The 26568-nt window shown below is 50.3% G+C and overlaps 13 protein-coding genes across 13 annotated transcripts; 7 read left to right on the plus strand and 6 right to left on the minus strand.

The window, feature by feature from the left end:
• Positions 1 to 273: 273 nt before the first annotated feature.
• ASPGLDRAFT_49238 (Zn(2+) transporter YKE4) lies at positions 274 to 1941 on the minus strand. Its single transcript, XM_022547057.1, has 4 exons — positions 1759 to 1941; positions 1545 to 1695; positions 534 to 1482; positions 274 to 485 (listed from the first exon to the last, which is right to left on the minus strand). The coding sequence occupies exons 1-4, from the start codon at positions 1873 to 1875 to the stop codon at positions 470 to 472; spliced, it is 1233 nt and encodes a 410-aa protein (XP_022399148.1). The 5' UTR covers positions 1876 to 1941; the 3' UTR covers positions 274 to 469.
• A 140-nt stretch (positions 1942 to 2081) lies between these two features.
• On the plus strand, positions 2082 to 3244 carry ASPGLDRAFT_83630 (nucleolar protein 16). Its single transcript, XM_022550224.1, has 2 exons — positions 2082 to 2260; positions 2323 to 3244. Exons 1-2 carry the CDS (start codon positions 2130 to 2132, stop codon positions 2909 to 2911), a joined length of 720 nt encoding a protein of 239 aa, XP_022399149.1. The 5' UTR covers positions 2082 to 2129; the 3' UTR covers positions 2912 to 3244.
• A 327-nt stretch (positions 3245 to 3571) lies between these two features.
• On the plus strand, positions 3572 to 3893 carry ASPGLDRAFT_153216 (uncharacterized protein; the record flags this gene model as incomplete). The annotated part of the gene is made up of 3 exons (XM_022542322.1): positions 3572 to 3624; positions 3685 to 3728; positions 3787 to 3893. Coding segments are annotated over 3 exons (201 nt in total), but the record flags the coding sequence as incomplete, so codon positions are not given.
• Positions 3894 to 5163: 1270 nt separating this feature from the next.
• On the minus strand, positions 5164 to 9723 carry ASPGLDRAFT_1495842 (putative ABC bile acid transporter). Its single transcript, XM_022542048.1, has 3 exons — positions 9418 to 9723; positions 8851 to 9364; positions 5164 to 8801 (listed from the first exon to the last, which is right to left on the minus strand). The coding sequence occupies exons 1-3, from the start codon at positions 9688 to 9690 to the stop codon at positions 5284 to 5286; spliced, it is 4305 nt and encodes a 1434-aa protein (XP_022399151.1). The 5' UTR covers positions 9691 to 9723; the 3' UTR covers positions 5164 to 5283.
• A 467-nt stretch (positions 9724 to 10190) lies between these two features.
• ASPGLDRAFT_130337 (PEX28-32 family peroxisomal membrane protein) lies at positions 10191 to 11885 on the minus strand (the record flags this gene model as incomplete). The annotated part of the gene is made up of 3 exons (XM_022540959.1): positions 10191 to 11445; positions 11507 to 11653; positions 11707 to 11885. The coding sequence occupies 3 exons, from the start codon at positions 11883 to 11885 to the stop codon at positions 10191 to 10193; spliced, it is 1581 nt and encodes a 526-aa protein (XP_022399152.1).
• Positions 11886 to 12845: 960 nt separating this feature from the next.
• ASPGLDRAFT_37196 (uncharacterized protein) lies at positions 12846 to 13230 on the plus strand (the record flags this gene model as incomplete). The annotated part of the gene is made up of 2 exons (XM_022544790.1): positions 12846 to 12951; positions 13037 to 13230. 2 exons carry the CDS (start codon positions 12846 to 12848, stop codon positions 13228 to 13230), a joined length of 300 nt encoding a protein of 99 aa, XP_022399153.1.
• A 241-nt stretch (positions 13231 to 13471) lies between these two features.
• Positions 13472 to 17461, plus strand: ASPGLDRAFT_37197 (putative protein kinase; the record flags this gene model as incomplete). Its single annotated transcript, XM_022544791.1, has 2 exons — positions 13472 to 17395; positions 17450 to 17461. 2 exons carry the CDS (start codon positions 13472 to 13474, stop codon positions 17459 to 17461), a joined length of 3936 nt encoding a protein of 1311 aa, XP_022399154.1.
• ASPGLDRAFT_545180 (uncharacterized protein) lies at positions 17287 to 18025 on the plus strand. Its single transcript, XM_022548085.1, has 4 exons — positions 17287 to 17395; positions 17450 to 17535; positions 17605 to 17658; positions 17720 to 18025. The coding sequence occupies exons 2-4, from the start codon at positions 17461 to 17463 to the stop codon at positions 17939 to 17941; spliced, it is 351 nt and encodes a 116-aa protein (XP_022399155.1). The 5' UTR covers positions 17287 to 17395; positions 17450 to 17460; the 3' UTR covers positions 17942 to 18025.
• Positions 18026 to 18109: 84 nt separating this feature from the next.
• On the minus strand, positions 18110 to 18926 carry ASPGLDRAFT_37198 (SDR family NAD(P)-dependent oxidoreductase; the record flags this gene model as incomplete). Its single annotated transcript, XM_022544792.1, has 2 exons — positions 18110 to 18662; positions 18862 to 18926. 2 exons carry the CDS (start codon positions 18924 to 18926, stop codon positions 18110 to 18112), a joined length of 618 nt encoding a protein of 205 aa, XP_022399156.1.
• Positions 18927 to 19327: 401 nt separating this feature from the next.
• Positions 19328 to 20733, minus strand: ASPGLDRAFT_153227 (uncharacterized protein). Its single transcript, XM_022542323.1, has 4 exons — positions 20241 to 20733; positions 19989 to 20177; positions 19652 to 19935; positions 19328 to 19602 (listed from the first exon to the last, which is right to left on the minus strand). Exons 1-4 carry the CDS (start codon positions 20694 to 20696, stop codon positions 19458 to 19460), a joined length of 1074 nt encoding a protein of 357 aa, XP_022399157.1. The 5' UTR covers positions 20697 to 20733; the 3' UTR covers positions 19328 to 19457.
• Positions 20734 to 21003: 270 nt separating this feature from the next.
• ASPGLDRAFT_37200 (zinc-dependent alcohol dehydrogenase family protein) lies at positions 21004 to 22174 on the minus strand (the record flags this gene model as incomplete). Its single annotated transcript, XM_022544793.1, has 3 exons — positions 21004 to 21476; positions 21530 to 21976; positions 22030 to 22174. 3 exons carry the CDS (start codon positions 22172 to 22174, stop codon positions 21004 to 21006), a joined length of 1065 nt encoding a protein of 354 aa, XP_022399158.1.
• A 506-nt stretch (positions 22175 to 22680) lies between these two features.
• Positions 22681 to 24639, plus strand: ASPGLDRAFT_67919 (uncharacterized protein; the record flags this gene model as incomplete). Its single annotated transcript, XM_022549205.1, has 3 exons — positions 22681 to 23138; positions 23181 to 23308; positions 24269 to 24639. The coding sequence occupies 3 exons, from the start codon at positions 22681 to 22683 to the stop codon at positions 24637 to 24639; spliced, it is 957 nt and encodes a 318-aa protein (XP_022399159.1).
• Positions 24640 to 25190: 551 nt separating this feature from the next.
• On the plus strand, positions 25191 to 26485 carry ASPGLDRAFT_130183 (endoplasmic reticulum-Golgi intermediate compartment family protein; the record flags this gene model as incomplete). The annotated part of the gene is made up of 3 exons (XM_022540946.1): positions 25191 to 25281; positions 25347 to 25925; positions 25980 to 26485. The coding sequence occupies 3 exons, from the start codon at positions 25191 to 25193 to the stop codon at positions 26483 to 26485; spliced, it is 1176 nt and encodes a 391-aa protein (XP_022399160.1).
• Between the last annotated feature and the right edge of the window lie 83 nt (positions 26486 to 26568).

The following is a 26568-nucleotide window of genomic DNA, read 5'->3' on the forward strand; positions in this document are numbered from 1 at the left end:
CCCCAAAAACTGCTGCTGCCTTTGATTTTGATTGAATTTTTTTGCTTCTATACGCGCTGATGGCCATTTGAATTCGATTTTCTTGAGAAAGAGGCATTTTAGATGATGGTGGTGACAAAATGACGCGTTGAAGTATGATTGTTGGAAAATTGCGGAGGAAGTGGACGGGACGGCCGTGTGGACGGCTCGGCCGTGGATTACGTTATCTTTCCCTTATTAATAGACTCTATAGCGCTGCGCGCATATTCTTTCAAGTGATTTTGTCTTGCACTGCTTTGGTTGAACAGAACCCTGGGGTTTCGGCGTTGATTAATTTGGTGCCATGTATCATGTTTTATTATTAGACTGATTGATGAGGGAAATGCAAATGAGACATGAGTATTTATCATTAAATCTGGACCCAGTATCATCCTTCAGATCGTCAATCAAGTCTCAACAGTTTTTGCATTGTATGCATGTAGCGACGCAATTAATCCCAAGAGATCCTACCCAAGTCAGCAACATAATCAAGAACAGGAAGAAAGGCAACTCACGCAAGCATAATTCCGGCTCCAACAGCAACAGCCAGAAACTGCACAATCGTCTTCCGAATCTCAACACTCTTGTTCTTACCCGTCTCCAACAACTCCGGAATAACAGACACAGTCCCAACATACAAGAACGTCCCCGCCGTAAACGGCAGCAACATATCTCCCCATGTCAAACTGGTTCCAAATAACCCAGCCGCAGCACCAGCAGCATCAGAACCCGCAGGGGTAGCATCAGTACCATGGCCACTGAGTTCCTGCACTGCAATTCCGATAAGTGTACCCAGGAACGCTCCGACAGCGGTAACGAATTGCGCACCCATAGCCTTTCGCTTGGAGAAACCGGATTGCACGAGGAGCGCAAAGTCACCAACTTCGTGCGGGATTTCGTGGAAGAAGACGGCGACGGTGGTTGTTGCGCCGATGGTGGGGGAGGCGTAGAAGGAGGAAGACATGGCGAGGCCGTCGGTGATATTGTGAGTAAAGTCCGCGATGAGGTTAAGGTAGCCACCAAGCTTAACGCTGGGATTTATCTCCTTCTCGTCCTTGGTGGAAGTCGAGGGGTCGTGCTGTTGGGTGGTAGTGGGTTTGCGCTGCTTAAGCTCGTTGTCGCTAGTATGCTGGGCACCGGTTGCTGTCACGGCTTGGGACTGACTATCGTCCGCATGGCTATGGCCGTGCGAATGGTCGTGGCCTTCCCCACCAGTCGCAATGCGTAGTGTCTTGTCCATAGCCACGAACGTAAAGAAACCAACCATAATACCCACACCAAGGAGGAGGTTCCGGTTCGGCTCGACCATGACGAATCGCACATGCTCCGGGGAGTCCTCTCCCAGGAAGATCTCGGGGAGGAGGTGAAAGAGTGTGTCACCCAGGAGACCTCCTACAGCGAACGCGACCATGACGGAGAGAGAGGAGGGGTCGATGTTGGGTGGGCATAGGGCCAGGAGGAAGTCTAGTTACGGCTGTTAATACAGTGCGCGGGACTTATTTGGATGGCGCTCTAGATTGACATACTTGGAGGTCCGGAGATATACAATGTCGCCAGGAGAGCATTGACGGCAGGGCTTCCGGGGAAGAGAACCGAGAAGATCTTGGAGGTTAAACTGGTGGTTTCGGGGATGGTAGCGCGTTTGTGCTCATTGAGGGTTTCCACCAGAGGGCATTTCTGTCATTTGCTTGGTAAGGATTTTCTCTTCATGCTGAAAAACGCTCAAAGACAGCTTGTTACCTGCAATTCCTCCTCAATCTCACCCACTGACAGCTCCCCAACAGGAACAGCATTGGCGGCCGCAAGGGCAGAGAAAACAACGACAGCAGCGACCAGCGCCAGTCCAGTCCCGCGCATTGCAGGCGCGAATCCGAACGCCATTGCGTATTAGAGGTAAGTTGAAATTCTGGTCAATGTTTTGACCAGACGAAGGTGAGGAGGTCGAAGATAAGACCCCCTCGGCGATATCGGTTGTTGATCACAGGTGCAAACACGCCAAGACAAATGATGCAAACATCAAAAGTTTCGGAATCAATCGATAAGAGATCTTTCACAAGTCAAGAAAAAAGCATCGCATCCCATAACAAGCTTCTCTCAAGCAAGTCTACAAAATGACGAACATTCGCCAAGCTAAAAAGAACCGGTCTTCGTTGCCCAAGGCCAAGCCTAAGAGGAGTGGTGTCGTTAAAAGTGGGCGCAAGAAGATCAATGTGCTGGGCAATTCTATTATTGCTGAGAATTGGTATTTCTCTCCCTTTCCCCTCCCTGATTTCCCTGAGAATGAATGCTTACGGTCAATCACAGGGACCGCAAGCAGACTCTTACCCAAAACTACCGCCGCCTGGGTCTGGTGCACCGTCTGAACGCCCCGGCCGGTGGCAGCGAGCGCCGCGGCACAACCGTGGAAGGCTACGAAGAACAACCCGACGACTCTCTTCACATTAAGAGCAGCGCAAAAGCCACGACAAAGCAATTGGGGCTCGGTGAAATCAAGGTCGAGCGTGACCCCGAAACCGGCAATATCATCCGCGTGATTCGCCCCGACGACGAGATCGAAGTCGCCGGCCGCAAGCACAAGATTTCCAACCCGCTTAACGACCCGCTGAACGATCTGTCCAATGACGAGGCCCGGATAACAGAGGCTGCGAAGCAGAATGATAGTTCTGTGATTGTGCAAATGCTTGAGCGCCAGGCGGCGCATGAGGGCAAGGCGGTTGAGAGCAAGAAGCCAAGGCACCTAAGCAAGCGGGAAGAGGAGTGGGCGACAAGGTTGATTGAGCGGCATGGAGATGACTATAGCGCTATGGCGCGCGATATGAAGTTGAACCCTATGCAGCAGACTGCGGGCGATTTGAAGCGGCGGATTTGCAAGTTCAAGGAGAGCCAGTCATAATCTGCTGGTTGGTGTCTTTGGCTATTTTGATGCATGTTGATGGGCGAGTTTGGAGTTTTGCCGGTTTTTACTTTGTGTTTTCTGATATAAAAGTTCTATATCTGGGTCTGCTTTTCCATGCCATGTTGATATTCTCTCTGGCCTGGTCAAATGAACCAGCGTTATTAATGCACATATGTGATGCCCAAAACCTCACTTTTTCCATCCTGTCTCATTTCTTATTGCTGCAACTTGTCATGACAATTGCATCTAACAACTAACTCAATCTAGTACATCATCCTCTGTCCAATAATTGGTGTCAAACCATACAAACTCATCTATTTTAATACTCGCGTCACGTCTGTCATTCACTGTCTTCCAGCTGTTTTTTGTTTGTCTCCCCCCTTCAACATCTTCTCACCTTCATCCTCTTTCCCCTCTCAAAAACTCGACCAAACCTTTACCACCATGACTCGAACCATCTCCTTCGTCGTTTGGGCCATCCTCGCCATTGTCCATCTTGGACAGGCGCAGGTTGGCTAGTAAGTCACTTTATACCAACCCTAGAGATCACCCAGCGTCCTAACGCGTCCGCCCTCTAGCAACCCGAAAACAAACACCCTTCTCTGCTCGAAGCCAGGAGGACATTATTGTCTCGAAGGGTCTCTGAAGAGTCCTATCATAATGTCTTGCTTGTCTAACACGGATGCTGAAATACGTTCTTGCAATATTGAGTAAGTTGAGAGAGATACCGTACGCGTGTTTGATAGGGTACACGGCTGACCGTGCATTAGACTCTCGAAAATTCTCCCTAGAGGTTATGAAGAAACCGCTGTTTGTAAGATGTCCGCTTTCTATCCTGGATTCGAACGCTTCATCTAACAAGTATATACCAGGCTACGAATCATCTCCCAGCGCCGGTGACGCCGTTTGCGCCTTCAACGGAACAGGGTACACCCTCGACGGCTCTCGAGTCAAGCTTGACGAGACCGTCCTGTGTGATACACCGGCCTCCCTCCTATCAAAGAGAGACGGCCCGGCTCAGGGAGTAAACTCGACGCCAACTACTACCATAACGGTCACCGTCTACGAGAGCACCCACACGCAGGTTAAGACTCAAATCCCGTCCGTTGATACTACCACGCCAGTCAATTCAAGCCCCTGGCCGGAATATGGGTATACCACAACTGCCATTGCCACTGGCAGTTCCAGCTCTGGCACTAGCTCTACAGAGACCCAGGTATCGTCGATTGATACTAGCATCCCGGTTTCCTCAGACCCCTGGGCTGAAAGTGAATATACCACAGCCACCTCCATCTCTGCTATTACCAGTGCTAATCCTAGCTCTGCAGAGTTTGAGACATTGCCAGTTGATGCTACCACGCCAATTTGTTCGAACCCTTGGCCTGAGAGTGGACATACAGCAACCGCGGCCACGGTTATGCCAGGTAATTCCAGCCCTATTCCCAGCGCTAGCTCTACGGAGCCGGAAGCAGAGGACATGGACAATGAAAAAGCCATGCCAATATTCCAACCCCACATTTTCGTGGAAACCTCAATCGAGACTGAATCCTCAAACAACCCCCCATACCCTACAATCACAATGGCGATCGTAACCGAAACACAAACCGAAACTGAATCCAGCACCACACCAACGGACGCACCACCACGAGAGACTGAATTCGAGCCGGTGCCCTTCAAAAACTCCGAATCTGAATCCACTCGGCCATGGATGATTGTCTCAGAAGAGCAAGACATCGCTACAGTGGCAGGAGAAAAACTCACGATGACCGCTCTTCTGCTTGTGAACGGATATACACCTGCCACTAGCGATACGGGAAGGCCTACTATAAAATTTAAAACCCCATTCACGGCACTGGATACCTTCACGCCCTCTGAAACTGAGACCGATCGCCCGTGGATGATCGTCGACCGAGAGGAAGATGTAATCACGGTGTCGGGGCAAAAATTGACGGGGACGGCTTTGATAGTTACGAATGAGCCCGCACCTGCGACTGCATCTCGTGGGGAACAGACGGGAGTAAGAACGCAAACGGGAACGGGTACGCTTGTCTCGTCTTCGTCTTCGTCGTTTGAGACTTGGACGGGGGTCGATCTTGATAGACTGAGTCAGACTGCGAGTACTAAACATTCCTCGGGTGGTGTGAAGGTATCGGGCTTGGTTAAAGGCTTGCTCACGCTTGGATGGATATTGGTGGTTTGGTGTATGCTTGTTGGGGTTTGAAGTGGACTAGGGTTGCTACTGTCCTTTCTCTTCGCTTGGCCGGGGCTACTAGGCGGGTTTTTGTTTATGTGCCTTCAGTCTCATTTATCTCAAAGATTTTACAGTGTACAATCTACCTGGATAATGAAAAGCTCTATTTTTCACACTATCACGCCCTCTCCCCCACAAACCCCTGCTCAGCAACCCTCCCCCCATCCAACACAACATAATAATCCGCATCCTTAATCGCCTCCAACCGATGCGCAACCGTAATCACCGTCGAATCCCTCATCTCATCCCTAAGAATCATCTGAATCTCCAACGACGTCTCATGATCAATCGACGCCGTCGCCTCATCAAGAATAACAACCGGACTCCGTCTCAGCACAGCCCTAGACAACCCAATTAACTGTCTCTGTCCCTGGCTTAGATTGCGGCCACCGGCTTCGACGAAAGTGTCTAGTGTCCAGCCGTGTCTGGCGCAGAGGCGGTGGAGGACGTCTGCGCATTCGGTGTCCGGGTAGTCGTTTGTGGGGTCGAGGTTTAGGCGGATGGTCCCGGGGAAGAGGACGGGGTCTTGGGCGACGAAGGTGACGCGGGTGCGCAGGGCTTGGGTGTTGACTTTTGCGATGTCAATGCCGTCGATTATGATGCGGCCGGATTCGGGGCGGATCACGCTTAAGAGTGATATAGCGAGCGTGGATTTGCCGCTGCCTGTGCGGCCGATGACCGCTGTTGTGGAGCCGCCTGGGATTCGGAGGGCGATGTTGGACAGGGACGGGTCGAGGTGTGGTGCGTAGCGGATTGTCACGTCTTCGAATGTGATGTCGTGGCCGTATTTGGGCCAGGAGGCTGGGGGTGAGATGGTTCCTGGTGTTTCTTGTTCGACATGGAGGAGCTCGTCTATGCGTTCTACGGAGACGAAGTCCATTTGTAGTTGGCCGTATTGCTTGCATAGGCTGTGTGTTGATGCGACGAAGTTGTTTGCTGCGATTAAGACGAATGCAGCCAGGCCAGGAGAAACGTTCGTGTATAGAGCCAGAACTGTCAAGCAGAACGTGGACAGGCCTGAGAGGTTTTCGAAACGGTACATCAACCAGCTTTGCAAGGACCAGTAGAAGTGGTCCATACCTTGGAATTGGTCCACAACATCGATAACACGGTTCTGGAAACGCTCTTCAGCGTGAAAAGCGCGAACTGTAGTCAGGCCATGCAGGAGCTCGCCGAAATTCGAGATTAGAGGACTGAGCGACACCATTTCCAGCCGGCGCAGACTCTGTGATGTCGGTAGGAAACGCAAGAAGACAACAATGAATGCACTGGTCAGAACAAGCGAAAAGGCCAAGAACGTTGGCGTCACCGAAGCAATGACAACAATAGACGAAATCCAGGTAATCGCTTGAAACGCAATAATTTGGAACTGCCCGCTGATGTTGCCGTCCACGACTCCAATGTCCGATGTGAGACGGTTCATCAAACGGCCGATGGGAGTGACATCGAAGAATCGGAATGTGGCATGGCTGACTCCCATCATCACTTGTCTAAAGAGCGTTTTCCCCGCGAAATAGACGATGATCAGCATCAACACTTGCCCAACCAGCAGCATGAAAGCCTGGAAAGTTGTGATCAAGAAGAATGCTAACAACCAGGGTTTGACGTCGTCGAGGGGCGCGGGCAGCCGATCAATTGGGCTATTTGGCAACGAATTCAGACCTCGCCATGCTTGCACGAGGGAATGCTGATCGTAAGCCTCTCCCCATTCTTTCAAGAACCAGGATTGCCCAACTGACACCAGGCGGTAAATCGTCATGACAATGACAAGCGCGATCCACCATCTATATTTGCCAGCTCTGATATAATCCCAGTAGACCTTGGCTTTTACACCCCATTCTGCTCGATGCTCCTCTTCAATGAACTTGTCTGGAACTGCAGTTTCTGTGCCTTCCATCTCATCCTCATGTTGAGGCCCAGCTTCTTCATCGTCTGAGGGAGGCTGTTGAGCGACATCGTCCGTAGCGGCGGTAGAAATAGCATCCTTTCCGTAAACAGTCGCACGTCCATCCTTGATGTCGATTATTTGGGTTGCGATATGACGAACGAGCGCGGTACGGTGCGTCACAAGCACAACCATCCGGTTTTGCATAAGCGGACCCGAGAAGAACTTGCGAACAATCGTTTCCGCTGTATTGTGGTCCAGAGCGGAAATTGGATCATCAAGCAACAGTATCCTGGATGCACTATAGAGTGCCCGGGCAAGGGCTACACGAGCCTTCTGTCCACCTGAAAGGCCAATGCCGTTCTCGCCCACAAAAGACAGATCGCCATGCTTGAAGTTCGAAAGATCAGGGAGCAACGCGCAGACATCTAGGACTCGCTTATATCGTTGTTCATCATAAGGAGACGAGAACAGGATGTTGTCGCGGATACTCATGCTTTGGAGCCATGGCGTCTGGGCGCAATATCCAATCATCTCATTGGGAATATGCGAGTCACCACTAAGCCTGTCCAGTTCTCCAAGGAATGCTTGGAGTAGTGCTGATTTTCCGGCACCGACTTTGCCAGAGACCACGGTTAATCCGTTGGGAATCGTCAATGAGATGTCAGAAAGCACAGACAGCCTTTTACCCGGCCAGGCAAAAGAGCAAGATTCCATTTGAATTGGAGTCGAGTCGGCATGAATCTGCATAGGTCTGACCTCTTTGTTTGGCTCCGACATGAAGCTCTCAATTCTTTCCACAGCAATGGAAGCGTTAATCAACACTGTAATAAGACCAGGGATATCTCTAAGCCGGGTCTCCAGCATGGTGAAGAGCTGCAATGCTGGAAAGATAATGTCAACCCGTAGCGGATTGCCAGCTAGTAGTGTATAGGCATATAACGCCAACACAGGGAACACGCCACTAGCGAACGCGTTGACGAAGCGGATAAGGATATTCCACAAACTGGTCACAATCCGGAGGTTTAGCTCGGACTGTCTGGCATCCATGACTTGGTTAAGCCAGTGATTTTGCCATCCATACCAACGTAGGTGTCGCAGGGCTTCCACGAACTGGGAAGAGATCTGTAGTCGCACATCTGTCGCTGCCCTTCTCACTCGCTCCCATCGAAGGAGAGTACGAGTAATGATCGCATTGATTACCTGCGCAACCAGGACTGCCAGAATACCCAAGAAGCAGGACGGTCCGAACAGTTTCCAGACGAGGATGACAGCAATCACGAGGCCCAGGGGTTTATCGACCAACGAGTCAATCTCCCAAAATCTTTGAGCCACTTCGTAAGCATCGCCACGTAGCAGGTTGAATATCTTTCCGATAGAGGCTGCCTCTTTAGTGTCCTCCTTACGGGTTTCGCGACCCCAAGGAATGAGCCCGCATAGCTTTCTCTTTTGAGTTTGTGACTCCGTAGGGGTTTCATCTTCCTGGTCTTGAGGCTTATCATCCTCATTGTCGATTTTAACACCAAAGATATTCTTCCTGGACAGAGCTTTCTCATAGATCATCATGACCATCTCGCCTCTGCTTCTTTCGTAGCATCTTCGGCCATACCAGAGAAGCAGGACCTGGGATTGCGCAGCAACAAAACGAACAACGAGTGATAGGAAGGCATATGTCAAAGCCACGCTTTTCGGCGCCGCGACATCGCTCATTGCCTGTAATAGCTGCTGCAACAATACCGGAGTTGAAAAGTCTATAAGACTGTCAGCACTCGTTCTACCAGGGTGTATAGAAGAACATACCGCAAAGCATCTGCAGAATGGCAATAGCAGTAATGATAAAAACATCAATGCCATTCGCATGCAGCAAGCGGCCAATAACGGAACCTCGAAGCCGACGGAACCTATCATGCAGTCTCCGATGCTGAAATTCAAATCCAAGGGACCAAACGTCATCTTCTTGGAGTTGTCGCTTCTTCCCTGTCGATATCAATGGGGCCATCCATGAGACAGTAAGGAACTGCCATAGTCGCAAGTTGTCCTCTGGGCTGCGGAACTTGCTAGATGGTTGCTGGCCTACTGCGGAAATATCGATGCATGGCAGAGCAGGTGCTCGTAGTGGCATTAGAAGGATGACCAGACAGCCCAGCATAGCAGCGCCAGCTGCAATGTAGTGGGAAATCAATTTGAACCTCGGGTATGTCTCAACGCTGAGAACGATGGAGACTTTCACAGCAAAAGCTGTAATGAAGAATGCGAGCATTGGAGTAGGACTTGACCTTGGATGTCTATTTGCAATCAGAAGGGTAGCAGCTGTCTATGTTTTTGTTAATCATCGCTTGTGGTACCACCGATTCCAGATACACTTACCCATGAGATAGTTAGTATAATAGCAGCTGAATCCAATCCAGGAGGAACCAATTGAGCTACCTCAGCTGCAAGACCAATAGCCAAGACAATCAAAAGGGACAGTACCCAGCCCAGCCGTCGTTTGGCTCCTTGTAGTGATGGACTGTCCGGGGGATACTCCGCAACAAAGGATGCTGTCCATTTTGGTCTCCATCTTTGCAAGTAATAGCCCAGGAAATGGCCAATTCCAATAATAAGCACTATAGCGCCCGGGATGGCAGACATATATGGCATCACACATGGTGACAATCGAGCTTTGGATGAGTCCTTGAATGATCATTAGCCGCTTATAGTAGACCTGACCGGCAGTCTGCAAATACCCATATTGGATGGCAAGAGGATGAAAATCCATTGTCTTGATATGAGTGCATTGGACCACTTTGACTGACCAAGTCCAATTGTAGCCTTGAATGGTTTGTCAGGGTCGAGGTTGGAGATGGATGTTCGCAGCTGAGCTTAACTTATTAGGGAGGCGGAGATCGGGTTCGGGTTCCGCTGACTTGGGGTCATTTCAGCAAGCTTGCAAGTTCTACTCCGTATATGAAATGCAAATTAATGGGAATGTTTCGTAGTAAATGTTTTGAAAAGATTAACTGGCTCGACTCGTTCAAAGGACAATGATTCCGTCACATGTCACGTGTTGTACGAGAGGCGGTCGCATTAAAGATATGTTGTCCATGGTAGAGCTATATGTACATTCCATGGGAGAATACTGCTATTATTTACAATTGTTGTTACTTCTTACCATCTTCCACGCTAACCCGGTGCACAATCCGAACCCATCGTCGCCTTCGCCATTCGCCAATTCCATAGGACCCTACACTTCCTTCCTCCCAATCTGGTCCCTTTTTCCCGTTTCGCTTGTGCGGTGGGTTCTTTCTCTTCTCCCCGTTCGATATTGGTGTTGGATCGTGATCGTAAGTAGATGAGCCATCGCGATTAGTTTTCATAGGCAGATCCCACACCCAGCCTCCGACCTCGCTGGATCCGGTACCGTCTGCTTCACTTCCGGGGATCTCAAATCCGACACCAGTGATCATACGCTCGACAACCCACTCACGACAGTCCAGATCCAATTCCCATTTTTTGTTTTTCCAGGCCCAGCCGGAGGGTGGTTGTACATCTTCAAAGAATCGACATCCCCGAGGACGGTCCCCTGCGATGCGGGCTGGCGAGAGTGGATCATGGGGAACGGAACTGAAGAGGAAATGCTCCCATCGTGATTCAGCATACGGCTCGGGGGACCAATACTGGAGTTCGAAGATTTCCACCTCGCGCTCCTCCGTATATGAATCCAAGGAGATCTCAGCCAACGGTCCCAGGGCAGACATGGTTGCGTACGGACTCGATGGCAAGGAAATTCCAAGTAGGTCCTGCGCCTCTTTCTCTAACATCGTTGGTTCGCCCGTTGTCTCATTTAGGAAGTCATTCGCGAGATTTCGAAAGAAGTCCTGGATGCCTGGATGATTGGATAGAACGACCGCGTTGCCACCCACGAGGATAATGTACCTCCAGGGGAGGAGATGCGCTGCTGGGAATAAAAGCACTGCGGTAACAGTTAATAAGAGGAACATCACTGAAGCCAACTTCTCGTTGGAGAAGTCTGTGACCGGGGCGAACATGGAGATGATTCCATCGTGCAGATCAGAGAAATCGGCCATGCAGTTCTGAAGATCACGCAGGTTGCGAAAGAAATCTTTGGATGTCTCGGATGCCGGCTCAATTGTTTTTGGAGGAGCTAGCGCAGGGCCTTCGTAGGAGTAGTACGGAGTAGTGCTGGACGTGGATGAGGAGGGAGGCGGAGGATGGCGGGCGAGGAAGGCAGGAACCATGACATAGACAAGAATCGCAGCAATAGGAAGAATCGCGAGGATATGAGGATCGAGACAGACGAAGGAGTAGACAACGAGGAAGGAAATGGTATGGGACGCTTTGCGCCAGTTGAGTAGACGCTCGATTTGATTCTGGAGGGAGAATACTATGCCGATTCTGGGTAGTGTCAGTATGCGTTCTCTCCCTCATCATCTGCTTGATAGTATTGGGAGAATACCTTGCGTTAAATCGACGGAAGTTTTGTGTCATCAAAGGTAAGCTAAAGGCAGGTCGCTTGGGGTCGACAGCTGCTGCGGGCTTGTCGCCTGATAGTACGGGTTCATTGTCGCCATTTTCCTCTACCGGGAACATCTGCTGGAGAAATCTTGACCTGTGAGCTTGGAAACTGATCGAAAAGCGCGGATGGGCTTGACACACTTGGTAAACAGTCGATCTTGTATCGAACGTCCAGAGGTGGACCCGGATCTCTTATGTTTGTGCTGCGCATTATTCGTAGTAGAGGTGGTACTGCTCACGCTCTCTGCTCGACTCCGGGGAGAAATGACGGGAATTGGTTCATTGCGATTGACGACAGCATTCGCAGAGTGATCCTCCATGATGGCTCATAATAATAGACTTATGTAAAAAGAGAGAGACGACATTCTCGGAGAAGAGAAGGAAGTGAGCGAGTCACATGCTGGAGCGGGGACCGAGCGATGAACGTTGGAAAACGTAGTTTGTCATGTTTACACACAATGTCTTGTTTGCATCAAGATCGCCGACTAGCCCGGAAATGGCTAGTCCCTTACACTCAGTACAATACAGTATCACGCCGATTGCAGAACATATCAATCCTAAAGGGGCTACGCAGATGAACTGGTATCATCTGGTATCATAATACTCTACAGAAAGGAAATGAGGCATCATATACACCACAATCATAAAACTGTAGCAAATGAAATGATACATATATAAAGGCTTGTATCTGTATATACTGGAATATCTCAGGGGACTCCTGTTTGTGGCGCCAAGCCAGCGACACTAAGAGAGAGATCTTGCCTTGCTCCGAAGCAGAGTTTCTTCCTCAACTCTCTTTCTCTGGCCGACTTGGAAAAATAAAAAAAAGTCCCCTATAGGGGGTTACTGCATCAACCACTCGACAGTGTCTCTTCTGTATTGCTGGAAGGGGTTGTTTTCTCGTTCTTTTTCTATTTCTTAAGCATCGACCATCTCAACAAAAAGCTTCAAATCTCTGTCTCCTCCTGTCGCCTATAATCCCCGCAATGGACCGTTAACGACGGTGTGGTCGGGTCGCGCGACGGTGTCATGGTCAAGACGTCTTGTTATCTGTTTGGACACAATCCTTTTATACGGCATCTTCTCCTATACAACTGGTCCTTCTCCTGAATGGACTGCCAGTGCAATTGGTCTGCGGTTTTCATCGAGTTTTCGACTGTTGTCTCCTTTGTCCTTTCGCCCAGTTCCACCTCATCTCGCCTCCCCCCTCCTGACCGCGTCGGTACCAGACCTCCTATAAAAAATTCATAAAAAATAACCGAAACGAAAGGGATTCAACGATGCCGGCATCAATCCCATCCCAGCAAACACCTGGGAAAGATTCATCGGGTTGGGTTCAGTCCCGGAGCTCCAATCCGCCTCGAGACGATGACTCGGGCTCTGGAGGTATGGTGGTACAACACTGACCAGTGATGCCATAGGGCAGAAAAGACAATAGATGTGCTAATGGTTCTGTTTTCAATCTTGACAGTTGAAGCCCCATCTTCCCGCAGACGATTACACAAGCCCGTTTCGGAAGCTAATCTACAATCCGAAGCTTCCCATCAGCCCTCTAAGAGTATCACCGGGTCGCGTTTTGGTGCCATGGCCAAGAGGAGGTTATCCATTCGCGATCAGAAGGCGCCTCAGGGTCCGCGACCGCAGGAATCCTCGCAAAGAAGGTAGGATATTGGCCGTGTCGAGTGTCGAGTTTTGCTGGCTCAATAGTGCCTGATTCGAATGTCGCCTTGTCTATTCGACTGCAAAATCCACCAACGGAGTTTTGAGATTTTTCCAACTAACCTCTACTTTCTCTTCTAGTAACATATCCGGCTCATTTTATCACTCCGGAGATTCCTCAATCGGCTCAACAGGCGATCGCCATAACCATAACACTAATTCGCGCGTTAACCTCCGATCGGCCAGCATGGTGAACCTCTCGAATATCGATTACAATCCAACGCCTCCCGAAAATGTAGACTTCCTAGCACCGGTCAACTTCGATGATCTACACAATAGTATCGTGGCGGAGCCAAGCTTGAACCACTTCCCCATGCCCGGACACGGAGGCGCTGAAAATCAGCCCCCGGAATTTCCGTCGACCAATCCCTGGGCAGCGGCCACCAACGATGAGAATGAAGCGTCAGGGCGGACACGGAGCGGTTCTATTCGGCGAAAAAGTGAGGTACCTCGTCTGGTTGGATCAAACTTACCGGCAGATTCTTCGCGCCCGTCGACTTCTGGAAATCCTCGGACTCGTCGTTCGAGTCTTGTTCAAGGCACGAGTGCCAGTAGTGCTACGTCACGGGCACCGCGTAAAACTGTTGGGACAGGTTCTTATCCTTCGGGTGTTGCTGCCAGGCGGCAGAGCTTCTCAGCGCGCAAAGCCAGTACTGCCGACCAGCCTAATGGCCTCCTTCAGCCTCGAGGACAGAATCTAGACCCAAACCGTACCGACGAATCAAAGCTTCCGACGAATTCGCGGACGATCAAAGCGAAGTCATTTCAACCTCCGACGAGAGAACCTCGCGAAAACCACTTGTCGACCTCCGGGGTGGTTGACCATTCCCGGTCCTCTTCCACCAATGCTGTTCGGACGCCAATGAAAAATCAAGCTACAGGGCCGCCGCCGGCGACCCCTTCCTCGTCCACCAAAAGGGTATCTGTCATGCCGCATCATGCCACTGGTCTCGGGGCTCGCACGATAAGCCCCACCGATGCACGACGGTTACAACGGATGTCAGCAGCGCCTCAAGTACCCCCGGTACCCTACACCCCCCCGACTCAAACTGACCCCATTCCGGTTCGGCCACGATCGTGCGTCCAATCTCCATCTTACATCCCGCGAAAGAGTGTCACCCCTTCATCGACCAGAACCACACCCGATCCGAACCGGAAGTCCTACACATCTGGACTATCCTTGACGCCCAACGCTGCCAACTCTGCTAGAAACTCGGCAAGTTCTGTACAAACAAGGCAGTCACAAACTCCGTCTTCGTCCTCTCGGCTCCCAACACCCAAACCCCGTGTGGAACATGTGGTGGTTACCGATGAGGAAGAGGTGCCGCCAGTACCCGCGATTCCAAAAGCATTCGAGTCTCCCAAGGGGGAGGAGATCGAGCAACCACTCTTCCCTACGTCGTCACGCAAATCGAGCTTGGCAGTGGAACCCGCCCGTCCCAAATCCAAGCGTGATTCCGATTTGGACACTAATCACAATACAGGTGACGATTCGTCTGAACATTCTGCCAGAAATGCCATGAAGACCCCTGATGCCAAACCCAGGGCCCCAGTGGGCGTTTCGAAGAAGAACCTGCAACCTTTGAAGCTACCGCCCCTTAACCTACTCCCTCTTGGCACTCCAATGGCGACGAAGATTGAAGCACTGAAGGATCGAGAGGAGGAAGGGGCTCGCAAAGCCCATACTCCTTCCGCACAGATTATGCCAAAGACACCAAGCACACCAATGACCGCTTCGAAAGCGAGCTTCTTCCATGCGCGCGATGAAGATGATGTTGGTATGCCTTTGACACAAGCTAGGAGCAGCACATCGCATTTTGTGGTGAGCTCAGGCACAACTGGTCTCAGAACAGCTAGCAGCTCCAGCGCACTTCCATCGTTCGATAGTACCCCCAGCGCCAACAGGACCACTTCGCCTTACGTTTCCTACGCTCTTCCCAAGAGCAACAGTGATCATAACTACCTCCGGAGCAATGCCAGTGGGGACTATTCTCAAAAGCCGCCCCAACCTCAGAAATTGGCCGGTTCTCGTCCTCAAACGCAAACACCCGTTATTTCTTCAAATGGCGAGCGCATTAGCCAAATTTCGACTCCGTCCGAGCCTGAGAATGTCGGCCAGCCGACCCCGTCTTTCCGGAGCAAGCTGAACTTGACGCGGATGCGTAGCAACTCCAAGTCGCAGCAGCCAGATGCGAAAGCGGACCCCGTCAAGCACGACAAGATGCCACCACCCAAGATCCCAAGCTCTTCGACTTGGAACAACTTGTCGTCGGTCCGATCCAGGAGCCCGACTCTCAAACCTGGTTATCTTCAGTCTCGACGGCAAGCATCTATCTCCAGCGGAAACCTGGCTACGGCGAGAAAGCCCAGTTACAGTAGTGAGCAGAGTCTTGCGCTGGAGCCAAGTCCTTCGAATGATTCTGACAAGAGTGATGCGACATCGACTCGTTCTGGTACCTCGATTTTGTCACCCGTTCACAAGATCATCAATTCCGCAAGGTCGAGCGCGGCAAGTAATCAGCGGACTGTGGATCCCAACGTTGATCCTGATGCTGTTGCGGGTGATGAGGAAATGAGACGACTCGGTAGCAAGCGCAAGGACTTTGAGTCTGCTGCACGGGAGCTGGATGATTTGCGTCGCAAGGCAGGACCAAAGGAGCGCGTCAGTCCAGCACAAGCCCTGCGGATGGCAAACTTGAACATCTTCGAACGGGGCGAGATTATCGACTTCAAAGACATCTTTTTCTGCGGGACTCAGAATGCGAAGAAACATGTTGGTGATCTTCACGCCCAGGCGGCCAATTTCGGTTATGATGACGACCGTGGTGACTACAGCATTGTCGCTGGGGATCATCTAGCGTACCGGTACGAAGTCATCGATGTGCTTGGCAAGGGAAGTTTCGGTCAGGTAGTGAGGTGTGTTGATCACAAAACCGGTGGTTTGGTTGCCATAAAGATCATCCGCAATAAGAAGAGGTTCCATCAGCAGGCATTGATCGAGGTCAACCTTCTCCAGAAATTGAAGGAATGGGATCCGCACCGTCGTCACAGTGTGGTCAACTTCACCCAGAGTTTCTACTTCAGAGGCCATCTCTGCATCTCGACAGAGCTTCTGGGCATGAACCTCTACGAGTTCATCAAGGCCCACGACTTCAAGGGATTCTCGGTGAAGCTCATCCGTCGTTTCACGAAACAGATGCTCAGTACGCTGGTCCTGCTACACGCGAAGAAGGTTATCCATTGCGATCTGAAACCGGAAAACATCCTCCTAGTCCACCCGTTGAGCTCCGAGATTCGGTCCATCGATTTCGGTTCAAGTTGTTTTGAGAACGAAAAGGTGTACACCTATATCCAGAGTCGTTTCTACCGTTCGCCTGAAGTTATTCTGGGCATGTCCTATGGTATGCCTATCGATATGTGGAGTATTGGCTGTATATTGGCTGAGCTATACACCGGATACCCGCTATTCCCCGGAGAGAACGAACAGGAGCAGCTCGCATGCATCATGGAGATCTTTGGACCTCCAGAAAAGCATCTCATCGAGAAGAGCACACGGAAGAAGCTGTTTTTCGACTCCATGGGCAAGCCAAGGTTGACTGTTTCTTCCAAGGGCCGGCGGCGCCGGCCAAGCTCCAAGGACCTCCGACAGGTCCTGAGGTGTGATGACGAAGCCTTCCTCGATTTTCTTTGTCGGTGTCTGCGTTGGGACCCCGCTCGTCGTATTAGCCCCCATGATGCCCTTCGGCACGAGTTCATCACGGGTGTCAAAGTGCCCGCGCGTTCCAGAACGTACACGGCCACAAGCTCGCCAGGAAAACGGGTCGCTACCGGCCCCCTCCCATCAACCGGACGGCCCCTTCCGGAGCCACCTGGGACTAGCATAAAGAATGGCAGCTTTATTCGCAGCCGGGACGTTTCTGGTAACTCCCCTGTGAAGCCGCACTTGGCGAAACGGCATCCTACTGTGAGTGGAGCACAACCATCGACTCCTGGCAAGCGGACGATTAGTACCAATGTGGCCTCTACGCCTTCGTCAGCGCTGCCACGCGTTGCGGCACGAAGTATCAGTGGGAAACCGGACCTCGCCACAGCAGCGGCAGCGACTAGCTTGGTAAGTACACGAATATCAGAGTACAGTGATGGTAGTTGCTAACTGATGCTTTAGAGGACCAAGTGATGTGCCGATACATGGCTTCACCCTTTTTTATGTTCTACCTTCTCGTCCATTTACTTATTGTAATAGTACATTTTGTCTGTGAAGGTTTCATCATCATTATTGGAGTTGCGTTATGACTGACTTTGAATTTGATTCGAACCAAGTGGTCGACGAGGCGGAAGCATTCATTCATTCCAATCTTATACCCGTGTCTGAACATCTGCATGTTTTGCTTTTGCTTTTGCTTTTGCCTAGATGATTTGCGTTTTGTTTTGCAACCCATGTGTTTTCTGTGATATCTTTATTATGAAAGCCCCATATCCCATATTTGCATCTCTGTTTACCCATCGTCTGTCTTTCATTTCATCTCATCTGTGTCATCAGACTGGGGCATGTGCGGGACTCGATGTCCCATGCCCTGATAAAAACCTGTACATTTATATTCTTTCCTTTCTCATTATTTACATGGTTTGGCTACGGCTGGTACATGCATTTTTGTAACTGGGGTGGTGTTTTTGCGGATCGAGGTTCTATGTTCATGAAATCAGGTTTTCCATTATTCTGCTGTACAGTCAGGATGCAGAACAGTAGTAGATTATATACGCATTGATGTACTTTACTTACCAAGGACTCCAATATCACCAACGAGCCCTAAGTCAAACAGTCTACTTAATCCCCCCCATGAACCTCCCAAACACCCCCATTAACAAACGAACTCCCCTCCCCAAACAGAAAAACAACCTCATCCGCAACCTCCTCCGCCCTCCCCAACCGTCCGAACGCAATCCCCCCAACATCCTTCTCCTTCCTCTCATCCCCTTCTACATTCCCAGCAAACGTAGGCGTATCCGTCGGCCCCGGCGCAACGGCGTTCACCCGAATCCCCTTCGGCCCTAACTCCGCCGCTAGGGACTTTGTAAGCCCTATAATCCCGAATTTCGTCGCGCAGTACACGGAATACCCCGCGTAGCCTTGGAGACCACAGATACTCGAGACGTTTACGATTGCGGAGCCCGGGTGCATGTGTGGGATGCAGGCGCGGGTTGTGTTGAACGTACCCCGAAGATTAGTGTCGATGAGTTTCGTGAAATACTCATCAGTTGTATCTGTGATAGGTGTTGTGGTTGGATTTATACCCGCGCAGTTAAAAAGATAGTCGAGGGAATTGATCTGCTTAGAGATGAGGTTGGTGCAGTCTGTGGACGACGAGACATCGAGTTTGCTATAGGTGTGTTTTAATGGTTTTGTTCTTGTTGGTTCGAGCTCGTCCATGAGTTGCGTTAGGGAGTGCTAGTTTGTGTCGTAGAGGAATAGGGTCGCACCTAAGGTGGAGAGTTTGTGGGCTGTTGCTTTGCTGTAGATTATGCGTTAGATTGGGGGTTTGGATGTTGGAATGGGGTGCAGTGGCTGACTATACTAACCCAATTCCGCTACCGGCTCCGGTAATGAGGACTGTCTTGTCTTTGAAGCTGGGTTTCGATGCCATTTTTCTCTGGTGCTCATCTAGTGTTGAGGTCGTTCATGGGAGTGGTATGATAGTCGACTAAATGGGCTACTAGATGAGAGACCGGTCAACTAAGATGCCTCACCGACATGTACAGGGATGCTGCATGCTGCAGCCCTTCGTGAGATGTCACTTTTTCTGAGGGGAATATCCTCAGGCATCTCTTCTCTACCAAACATATAAGCCAGTTAATAGGTATACTAGATATCCGGAGAACGGGCGTGTAGCTCAACGGAGAGCGCTTACGGCCCACAAGGCCCGGGTTCGACTCCCGGTGCGTCCGCTTTTTGGTCTTTTTTCTTTTTTAAATCCTCTCTGGTATATGGAGGTGTAGTCTTGACGTTGTTTACTCTACTGAGCTGTTGCCTATTTGGGTGGCTGGTGCGGGTTACAATGATGCCTCAGGCAGTAGTATTGAGTCCTTAACTATGTAACTACATAGTTATCTTCTTTGGTTATGCATGCGGTAACAATTATATGAAGGTCTGCCCGTTATATGCAAATACTCCGCCATTACCGAATAGTTGCCCTCGAGACATCAACCTCCAAGCTCCTCAAAATCAAGTCAACCTCTGCATCTGCCGCTTTAAGTATATGCTCCGGTGGATACTGCGGCTTCCATCCGATCCGATGGCCATGGACCGCCGTAAATGTACACCTGATTATATTAGCATTCGTTCGAGACAATGGAATATAAGATCACATACTTTCCACCCAGCTGCACAGGGACAGCAGACGGCGTTACTTGAAGCGCATCAGCCATTTTCGCGAGGACAGGTCCGTCCGCCTGTTCGACTTTGTCGTCATCCACGATACCGCGCTTTGTGAGGGCTTTGGCGATGGCACTGTAAATGTCGTTCCAAGGTACACTGCCGGAAGCAGCAAGGAAGAAACCATTCTTGTTATGCCCGATGTTGTTACCTAGCAGGATCTGGCGTAAGATCTGCAGGTACAAGGTGGTATTATCGATGATGTGGCAGACAGGCCAAGTCTATGTACATTAACATGTATAACAGGTAGATGGAGTTTGGTGGGCATGCTGACCGGATTATCAAGATCAACCTTGTACACTCGTCGGGCCTTCGTTGCGGCTTTGACGATTGCAACATCCTGGATTGAAGTGCGATTGCCGAATCCTTCCCCTTCACCATAGACAATACACGGAGCGAAGATATAGCTTCGTACTTTGTATTTCTCAGCAGTGTCAATCATAGTGACATTTGTTTTGACAGCCTAATTTTCACGGATTATATCAGTATATTTCATATTCTATTTAGAACTTGAACCATTCCATACCTGAGAAAACCAATTATGCGGGGAAACAGCAGTCTTCTGAACATCATACAGCTTCGGATCAGTATCAAGCAGCGGCTCATCGAAATAAATCCCCGCATGTCGACTAAAGTGCTTCGCTCCTGCGGTATGCAGAAAGTGCACCTCCTCCCCTGTCTGCTTCTTCACCTCCCCCAGTGCCTTGATCAAAACCTTCTGATGCGTGTCCCAATACGCATCAATTAGGAAATAGACCACAGTGATTTTTTTGTCGATAATCGCTCGAGTCAACTGTTCATGATCGCTGATGTTGCAGATCAGCGGCTCCGCGCCGTACTGCTTCACCTTCTGTGCTTGCTCTTCTGCTCGGACGAGGGCGTAGAGGGTGTTGTATGGGGGGAGATTGGCGCTTTTCCAGCGCGCGAGGAGAGTGCCGCCTAGGTAGCCGGAGCCGCCGGTGATTAAGATGCTGTGAGGCATGTTTGCGCTGGATGTCGTATGGTTGGATTTAAGGCGGTATATATACGATTGCGGAATTTGCTATGACCTCAATTGGTCTACACTATATATTATGCATTTGTAAGCACATTCATTTCTAATGTGATGTCGACCAGAAAACTGTCCGGTTCGGGCACATTCATGGTCCGATTGGGATCTTGCACTTTGACATTCTAGAAGCTCGGATTGACCTTTTTGTGACCCCGCCTTGTCACCCCTTAGATCGTAAAAGAAGGTGGAGTTGGTTGCAGGTACAATAAGGTTATCTTGTCTGCATATTTGTACATATCTAGCTTGAAACTTGAATAACAACCTTGCCAAAATGCGATCCACTCTCCAGATACTTCAGCGCATCTTTCGCTTCCTCAAACGAGAAAATCTTACAGATAACAGGATGAATCTCATGTTTCTCAATAAACCTCACCATCTCCTCAAACCGATCCGTAGGCCCAACAATAATACCCTTCAAAGTAAGCACCTTGCTTATGGCAAGTATATTCACATTCGGCTGGTCGCCACCAGCTTGCGTCTTGCCGGAAGTGTACCCAATGCAGTTGATCAGGCCGTTATATGCAGCACAGTTGAAGCTCTTGCTGAGGGTTTCGGAACCGCCGACTTCGAGGATGATGTCTGCACCATGGCCGTTTGTTACTCTCATGACTTCTTTTCCCCAGTCGGGGGTTTTGCGGTAGTTGATAATGAAGTCTGCGCCGAGGTCTTTGGCTTGAGCCAGTTTGTCGTCAGAGGAGGAGGTAATGATCACTTTTTGGTCAGTGAAGAACGGAAATGGGAGAGGACTGTATATATATGCCCACCTTTTGCGCCGGATGCCTTCGCAAGCTGCAACCCAGCAATACTAACCCCTCCCGTACCCTGGAGCAGGATGTATTCATCCTTCCCGCCATTCTGACCAAGCGGACGCATTCCATTAATACCCATCCATGCAGTCACACCCGCGATGGTAAGAGTACTAGCCTTTTGGTCCGACATGTAATCAGGCGCCTTGATCAATGCATGCTCAGGGAAGACCCGATGCGTCGCCAGAACACCGGGCTGTGGCAGACCAAGACCGCTGGCAAGTGCTTGTTCAGTGAGTAGACCAGTTTGGTGGTCTGGGATGAACGTTGAAAGCACGCGGTCTCCGGTTTTCCATTTCGTAACGCCGTTGCCCACGCTTTGAACTACGCCACACATGTCCGAGCAGGGAACAATGGCAGAGCCCTGGTTGATGGATTGGTGATGGGTGTACTCGCCGCGGATCACTGGTCAATGTTAGTATAGATGTTTTCTTTCAAGGTGAGAACAAATGACTTACCTTCCATATCTCGGTAATTCAAGGATACGGCCTTGATCTGCACCAACACCTCTCCCTGCGTGGGAGAGGGCAATGGTGCGTCGACTTTCTTCAGGCCATCAAGACCGTCGAAATGGGAGATATACTGCTGAATTGAAGGTGACATGGTAAGCTTTTTAGTGATATTGTCAAATAGTGGCCAATTGGAATTTCATACTGGAAAAAGGATTCTAGAAGGCTAAATATCGCCTCATGACATATTGTTGGAGGTAGTTGACGATTCCGGGTTTGATTTGTCATCCATCTAAAACACCTCCAACTCCAGGTCTTGCGCTCTTCTGGAGACACTATTGCATTATTAATACAGTATTGAACTTGAGGAAGGAAAAGAAGAAGAAATTCCAATGGTTTTTGTTAATTATGAGTAAAACAAAGTGATAGGGTTGGAGGTGCTTCACCATTGCTGACAATATCATGATGTATATCTTGGCGAATATCTGGAGCTGGTATCTCCGAGTATTGAACTCTGGAATATATAATTGCAGAGAACTTCCATATCGAGACTTCGAGTAGCACATTGTCTTCTATTCTAGACCACTCAACCTACCATCATGACGAAGCTCTTCACACCCCCTCCAAATCGGGAATGTGACGCTCGCTCACCGCATCGTTATGGTCCCATTGACTCGTTTCCGTGCCGATGACAAACACGTCCAGCTACCAATGGCAACCAAGTACTACTGCCAGCGCGCCTCTACCCCCGGAACCCTAATCATCGCGGAATCATCGTTGATTTCTCCGAGCCATGGCAGAGTTCCCAACGCCCCCGGAATGTGGAACGATGAACAGGTCGAGGGATGGAAGAAGGTAGTCGACGCAGTCCATGCTCGATGCTGCTATATCTTCTGTCAACTACTTGCTCCCGACCGTGCTGCCGATGTCACTACATTGCAGAAAGAGGCCGGTCATGGACTTCTATCCTCCAGTCATGTTCCGCTGTCCGATGCTGCAGCAGTCCCGGGGGCCATGACGGCGAGCCAAATTCAGTCTGCTGTTGCGGATTATACCAAGGCTGCTCAGAACGCTATCCGTGCAGGCTTTGATGGCGTCGAAATCCATGGCGGCAACGGGTACCTCTTGGACTAATTCCTCCAAGACACCTGCAACTGTAGAACCGACGAATATGGCGGAAGCCTTGAGAACCGCGCACGATTTGCTATCGAGGCCGCCACTTCAATCGCAAACACCATTGGACTGGAGAAACTTGGCTACCGCATTAGCCCCTGGAGCAGCTTCCAGGGTATGCGCGTGTCCCACCCATTGTCATAATTCTCATATCTAGTTGAAAAGCTCCGGGACTTGAACTGGGATATCTCCATGTAGTAATAGTAGTAGTATTCATACCCTTTCAGCGTGCCATCTCTACTGGCCGCTATGCCGGGGGTTTAGCCAGTCCCTATCCTAAGATGACTAGAGCTACGGTATACGTACGTGCGCGGCGTCGGGCCTGGGCTTGTACGTCCGCCACTGCCTTCCGTTTTAGGAACAGAAAGAGACGCCCGCAACGCCGATACAAAAGAGAGTTGTACAAAAGAAATTCAATCCGGTGGGAGTTGACAGGGCCCAGGCCCGCGTGTGTGTGCGGCCTCGGCCCTGTCATTGTAGGGGGAGGGAGAGGGAGAGGTTGTGGGCTCGGCTGGATGGGCCATGGAAGGAGCTGTGCTGGGAAGTCGTGCTCCTCAGCTCTAGGGTCTGTGAACTGCATTGTCTTCACTCAGTTCTCGTCTTGGCTGGACTCATCTGTTGACAGTTCGTCCTGCTGTATCTGGGCGTTTTGGACTGCTTTAAACTGCCCTAGCAGTCCTGTGCAGAGCATGAAGTCAGCCACCAGAGGTGTGGCAGCAGGGTTTGAGATCATTGCTTTGTAGTCAGACCCCACTTTCAGTGCAGAGTATCACAGCTTGGAGAAGAGCTGTCGTCAATGGTGGTGGAACTGGGGGCAGTGGAGGATGATGTGTTTGGAGTTTAGACCCCTTCATTGCAGGTGCAGCGTGGGAATTCGGCTACGCTGATGCGGTGGAGGAAATGGTTGAGGCCAACTCACTGCATTCATAGTTGGATGAGAATGCTGCTCCATGCCTTCCTCATTCCCTGGAGGGGAGGAGACCCTTCATGGATGGCAGGAGGACCAGGCGCCTTGTGGGTGCTCCTGGAGCGGACAGGGGGCGGGGGTCACACTCCAGGCCCATTCCCAGGCTAGTTGCGCGGTGCGCCGGGCTTCTGCGATATCTCCATGTCATTGAGTCACAGGTGATAGACAACGTGGACATCAAGAAGACAGAGGGTATTGAACTCACCTTGGATATCTGGGGCAAGTGTTCTCCAGTCTTGGTCGCTGGTGGATATACTCCAGAGAATGCCAATTATGCCGTTGACAAGGACTATGTTAATAATGAAGTCACTGTCATGTTTGGTAGACACTTCTTGGCTAATCCTGATCTGCCGTTCTGCATTCAACACGGCATTCCATTGACTAAGTATGACAGGACTAGCTTCTATACCTTGAAGATGACCATTGGGTACATGGACTATCCTTTCAGCCCTGAGTTTCTGGCAAAGCACAATAATTAGCGTTTGTTTGTCTTCATGAATATTTTGTCAATAGATAGGGCTTGAGGTCAGTGTGGACTTGTGAATGAGACGTTTCTCTAGATCAATGTAATCAAACTTGTCATAATAAATAGTAAAGAGCTATGCTGCTTTTCAACATGGCTTATAAAAATTACCTATGCCCTGATAATGAGTGTTATAGTTTCTCAAGTGGTCATTGTTCCATTGAAAGCTTCATCCCGGATCTTCAGTTCCTCAATATACAAGGAAACTGGCAGAAAAACTGACCAATTAAATTATCCAAAGTAATCATTCGAAAAGGATTCTCCAACGAAAATTAGTGCGACATTTACGGCAAATAATTAGGGCAATCTAATCTAATCTAATCAAAGGCGGAAACGACTACTTGGCCTCAACTCCGCCTTTTTTGTTTCGCTGACACTCCTCCCTTCCTTAGAGCTCTGGCTCCATCGCTCTTTCTGTGTAAATCATATTTACGCTCTTTTATTGTGAACTTCGATTCATGTCTTGATCGCGATCCGACATTCGCTTACCTGCGGTACTGATTCGGGATGAACGGGTTCTCGGCGCACGGCCTGGGCGACGATGCGTTCGGGGAGAAGTCGGACTTGAAGGGGAGCCTGAGGACGTTTGATGCATTTCGTATGTCTTTCTATGATTTTTAAATCGCGTGATGCGATTCAATTGACCCAGACTAATGGCACCAGCCAAAACAAAATCCTCCTATACAGCCCCCTCCCGCCGCGGCGGCCAATGGACCGTCCTAATCCTCGCCATCTGCACCGTCCTCTCCTTCTCCGAACTGCGCGCCTGGTTCAAAGGCACTGAAAACCACCACTTTAGCGTCGAAAAGGGCGTCTCGCACGAACTCCAGCTCAACCTCGACATGGTCGTCAAAATGCCCTGCGACACGCTGCGCGTGAACATTCAGGACGCGGCGGGCGACCGTATTCTCGCTGGCGAGTTACTCAAGAGGGAAGATACGAGCTGGAAACTGTGGATGGATAAGCGGAATGGTGGAACGGGTATTTATCAGACGTTAAGTCAGGAGGATAATGACCGATTGGAGGCGCAGGAGGAGGATGCGCATGTGCACCATGTGCTGGGGGAGGTGAGGAGGAATCCGCGGAAGAAGTTTGCGAAGGGTCCGTGGATGCGGTGGGGTGAAAAGCCCGATTCGTGTCGGATTTATGGGAGTTTGGAGGGGAATAAGGTGCAGGGGGATTTCCATATCACGGCCCGGGGGCATGGGTATCAGGAGTTTGCGCCGCATTTGGATCACGGCAGTACGTCTACCCCCATCACTTGTTCTTGTCTTTACATCTGACTGACTGGCGTAGCCTTCAACTTCACGCACATGATCACCGAACTCTCCTTCGGCCCTCACTACCCAACCATCCTCAACCCCCTCGACAAAACCATCGCCTCCACCGAATCCCACTACTACAAATACCAATACTTCCTCTCCGTCGTCCCAACCATCTACTCCAAGGGTGCCCGCGCCGTCGACAGCATCCTCAGAAGCAACCCCTCCTCCCGCAGTAACAAGAACCTCATCTTCACGAACCAATATGGAGCAACCAGTCAGTCCGATGCTATTCCCGAGAACCCGTTCTACGTGCCTGGGATCTACTTCAAGTATAACATTGAGCCGATTCTGTTGATGATCAGTGAGGAGAGGAGTAGCTTTTTGTCGTTGTTGATTAGGTTGGTCAATACGGTTTCGGGAGTTATGGTTACTGGAGGGTGGGTGTATCAGCTTTCGGGGTGGGTTATTCAATTGGCTAGGAAGAGGCGGAGTGGTGTGTCGGAGGGTGTGTTGACGGGGAAGCATGGGGAGGAGTAGTTTGTTCTTCTGGTTTCGGGCATTTTTTTCATTGAAGATTGAGATTCATACAATCGCATTTTAAGGATATATCTGTACGCCGT

This window comes from Aspergillus glaucus (assembly GCF_001890805.1).
Source record: "Aspergillus glaucus CBS 516.65 unplaced genomic scaffold ASPGLscaffold_15, whole genome shotgun sequence".
NCBI lineage: Eukaryota > Fungi > Ascomycota > Eurotiomycetes > Eurotiales > Aspergillaceae > Aspergillus > Aspergillus glaucus.

Bases quoted from the DNA above. Each gene is read 5' to 3' on its own strand.
- ASPGLDRAFT_545180 (XM_022548085.1), top strand. From the start codon at position 17,461: ATGTGCCGATACATGGCTTCACCCTTTTTTATGTTCTACCTTCTCGTC. The intron at 17,536-17,604 runs GTCTGTGAAGGT...ATTCGAACCAAG, and splicing joins TTATTGTAATAGTACATTTT to TGGTCGACGAGGCGGAAGCA. The intron at 17,659-17,719 runs ATCTGCATGTTT...TTGTTTTGCAAC, and splicing joins TCTTATACCCGTGTCTGAAC to CCATGTGTTTTCTGTGATAT.
- ASPGLDRAFT_49238 (XM_022547057.1), bottom strand. From the start codon at position 1,875: ATGCGCGGGACTGGACTGGCGCTGGTCGCTGCTGTCGTTGTTTTCTCT. The intron at 1,696-1,758 runs GTAACAAGCTGT...AGCAAATGACAG, and splicing joins AGATTGAGGAGGAATTGCAG to AAATGCCCTCTGGTGGAAAC. The intron at 1,483-1,544 runs GTATGTCAATCT...AGCCGTAACTAG, and splicing joins GTATATCTCCGGACCTCCAA to ACTTCCTCCTGGCCCTATGC.
- ASPGLDRAFT_83630 (XM_022550224.1), top strand. From the start codon at position 2,130: ATGACGAACATTCGCCAAGCTAAAAAGAACCGGTCTTCGTTGCCCAAG. The intron at 2,261-2,322 runs GTATTTCTCTCC...GGTCAATCACAG, and splicing joins TCTATTATTGCTGAGAATTG to GGACCGCAAGCAGACTCTTA.
- ASPGLDRAFT_1495842 (XM_022542048.1), bottom strand. From the start codon at position 9,690: ATGCCATATATGTCTGCCATCCCGGGCGCTATAGTGCTTATTATTGGA. The intron at 9,365-9,417 runs GTAAGTGTATCT...ACAAAAACATAG, and splicing joins TTATACTAACTATCTCATGG to ACAGCTGCTACCCTTCTGAT. The intron at 8,802-8,850 runs GTATGTTCTTCT...ACAGTCTTATAG, and splicing joins CATTCTGCAGATGCTTTGCG to ACTTTTCAACTCCGGTATTG.
- ASPGLDRAFT_153227 (XM_022542323.1), bottom strand. From the start codon at position 20,696: ATGCCTCACAGCATCTTAATCACCGGCGGCTCCGGCTACCTAGGCGGC. The intron at 19,936-19,988 runs GTCAGCATGCCC...TAATGTACATAG, and splicing joins AGGTTGATCTTGATAATCCG to ACTTGGCCTGTCTGCCACAT. The intron at 19,603-19,651 runs GTATGTGATCTT...TAATATAATCAG, and splicing joins CCTGTGCAGCTGGGTGGAAA to GTGTACATTTACGGCGGTCC.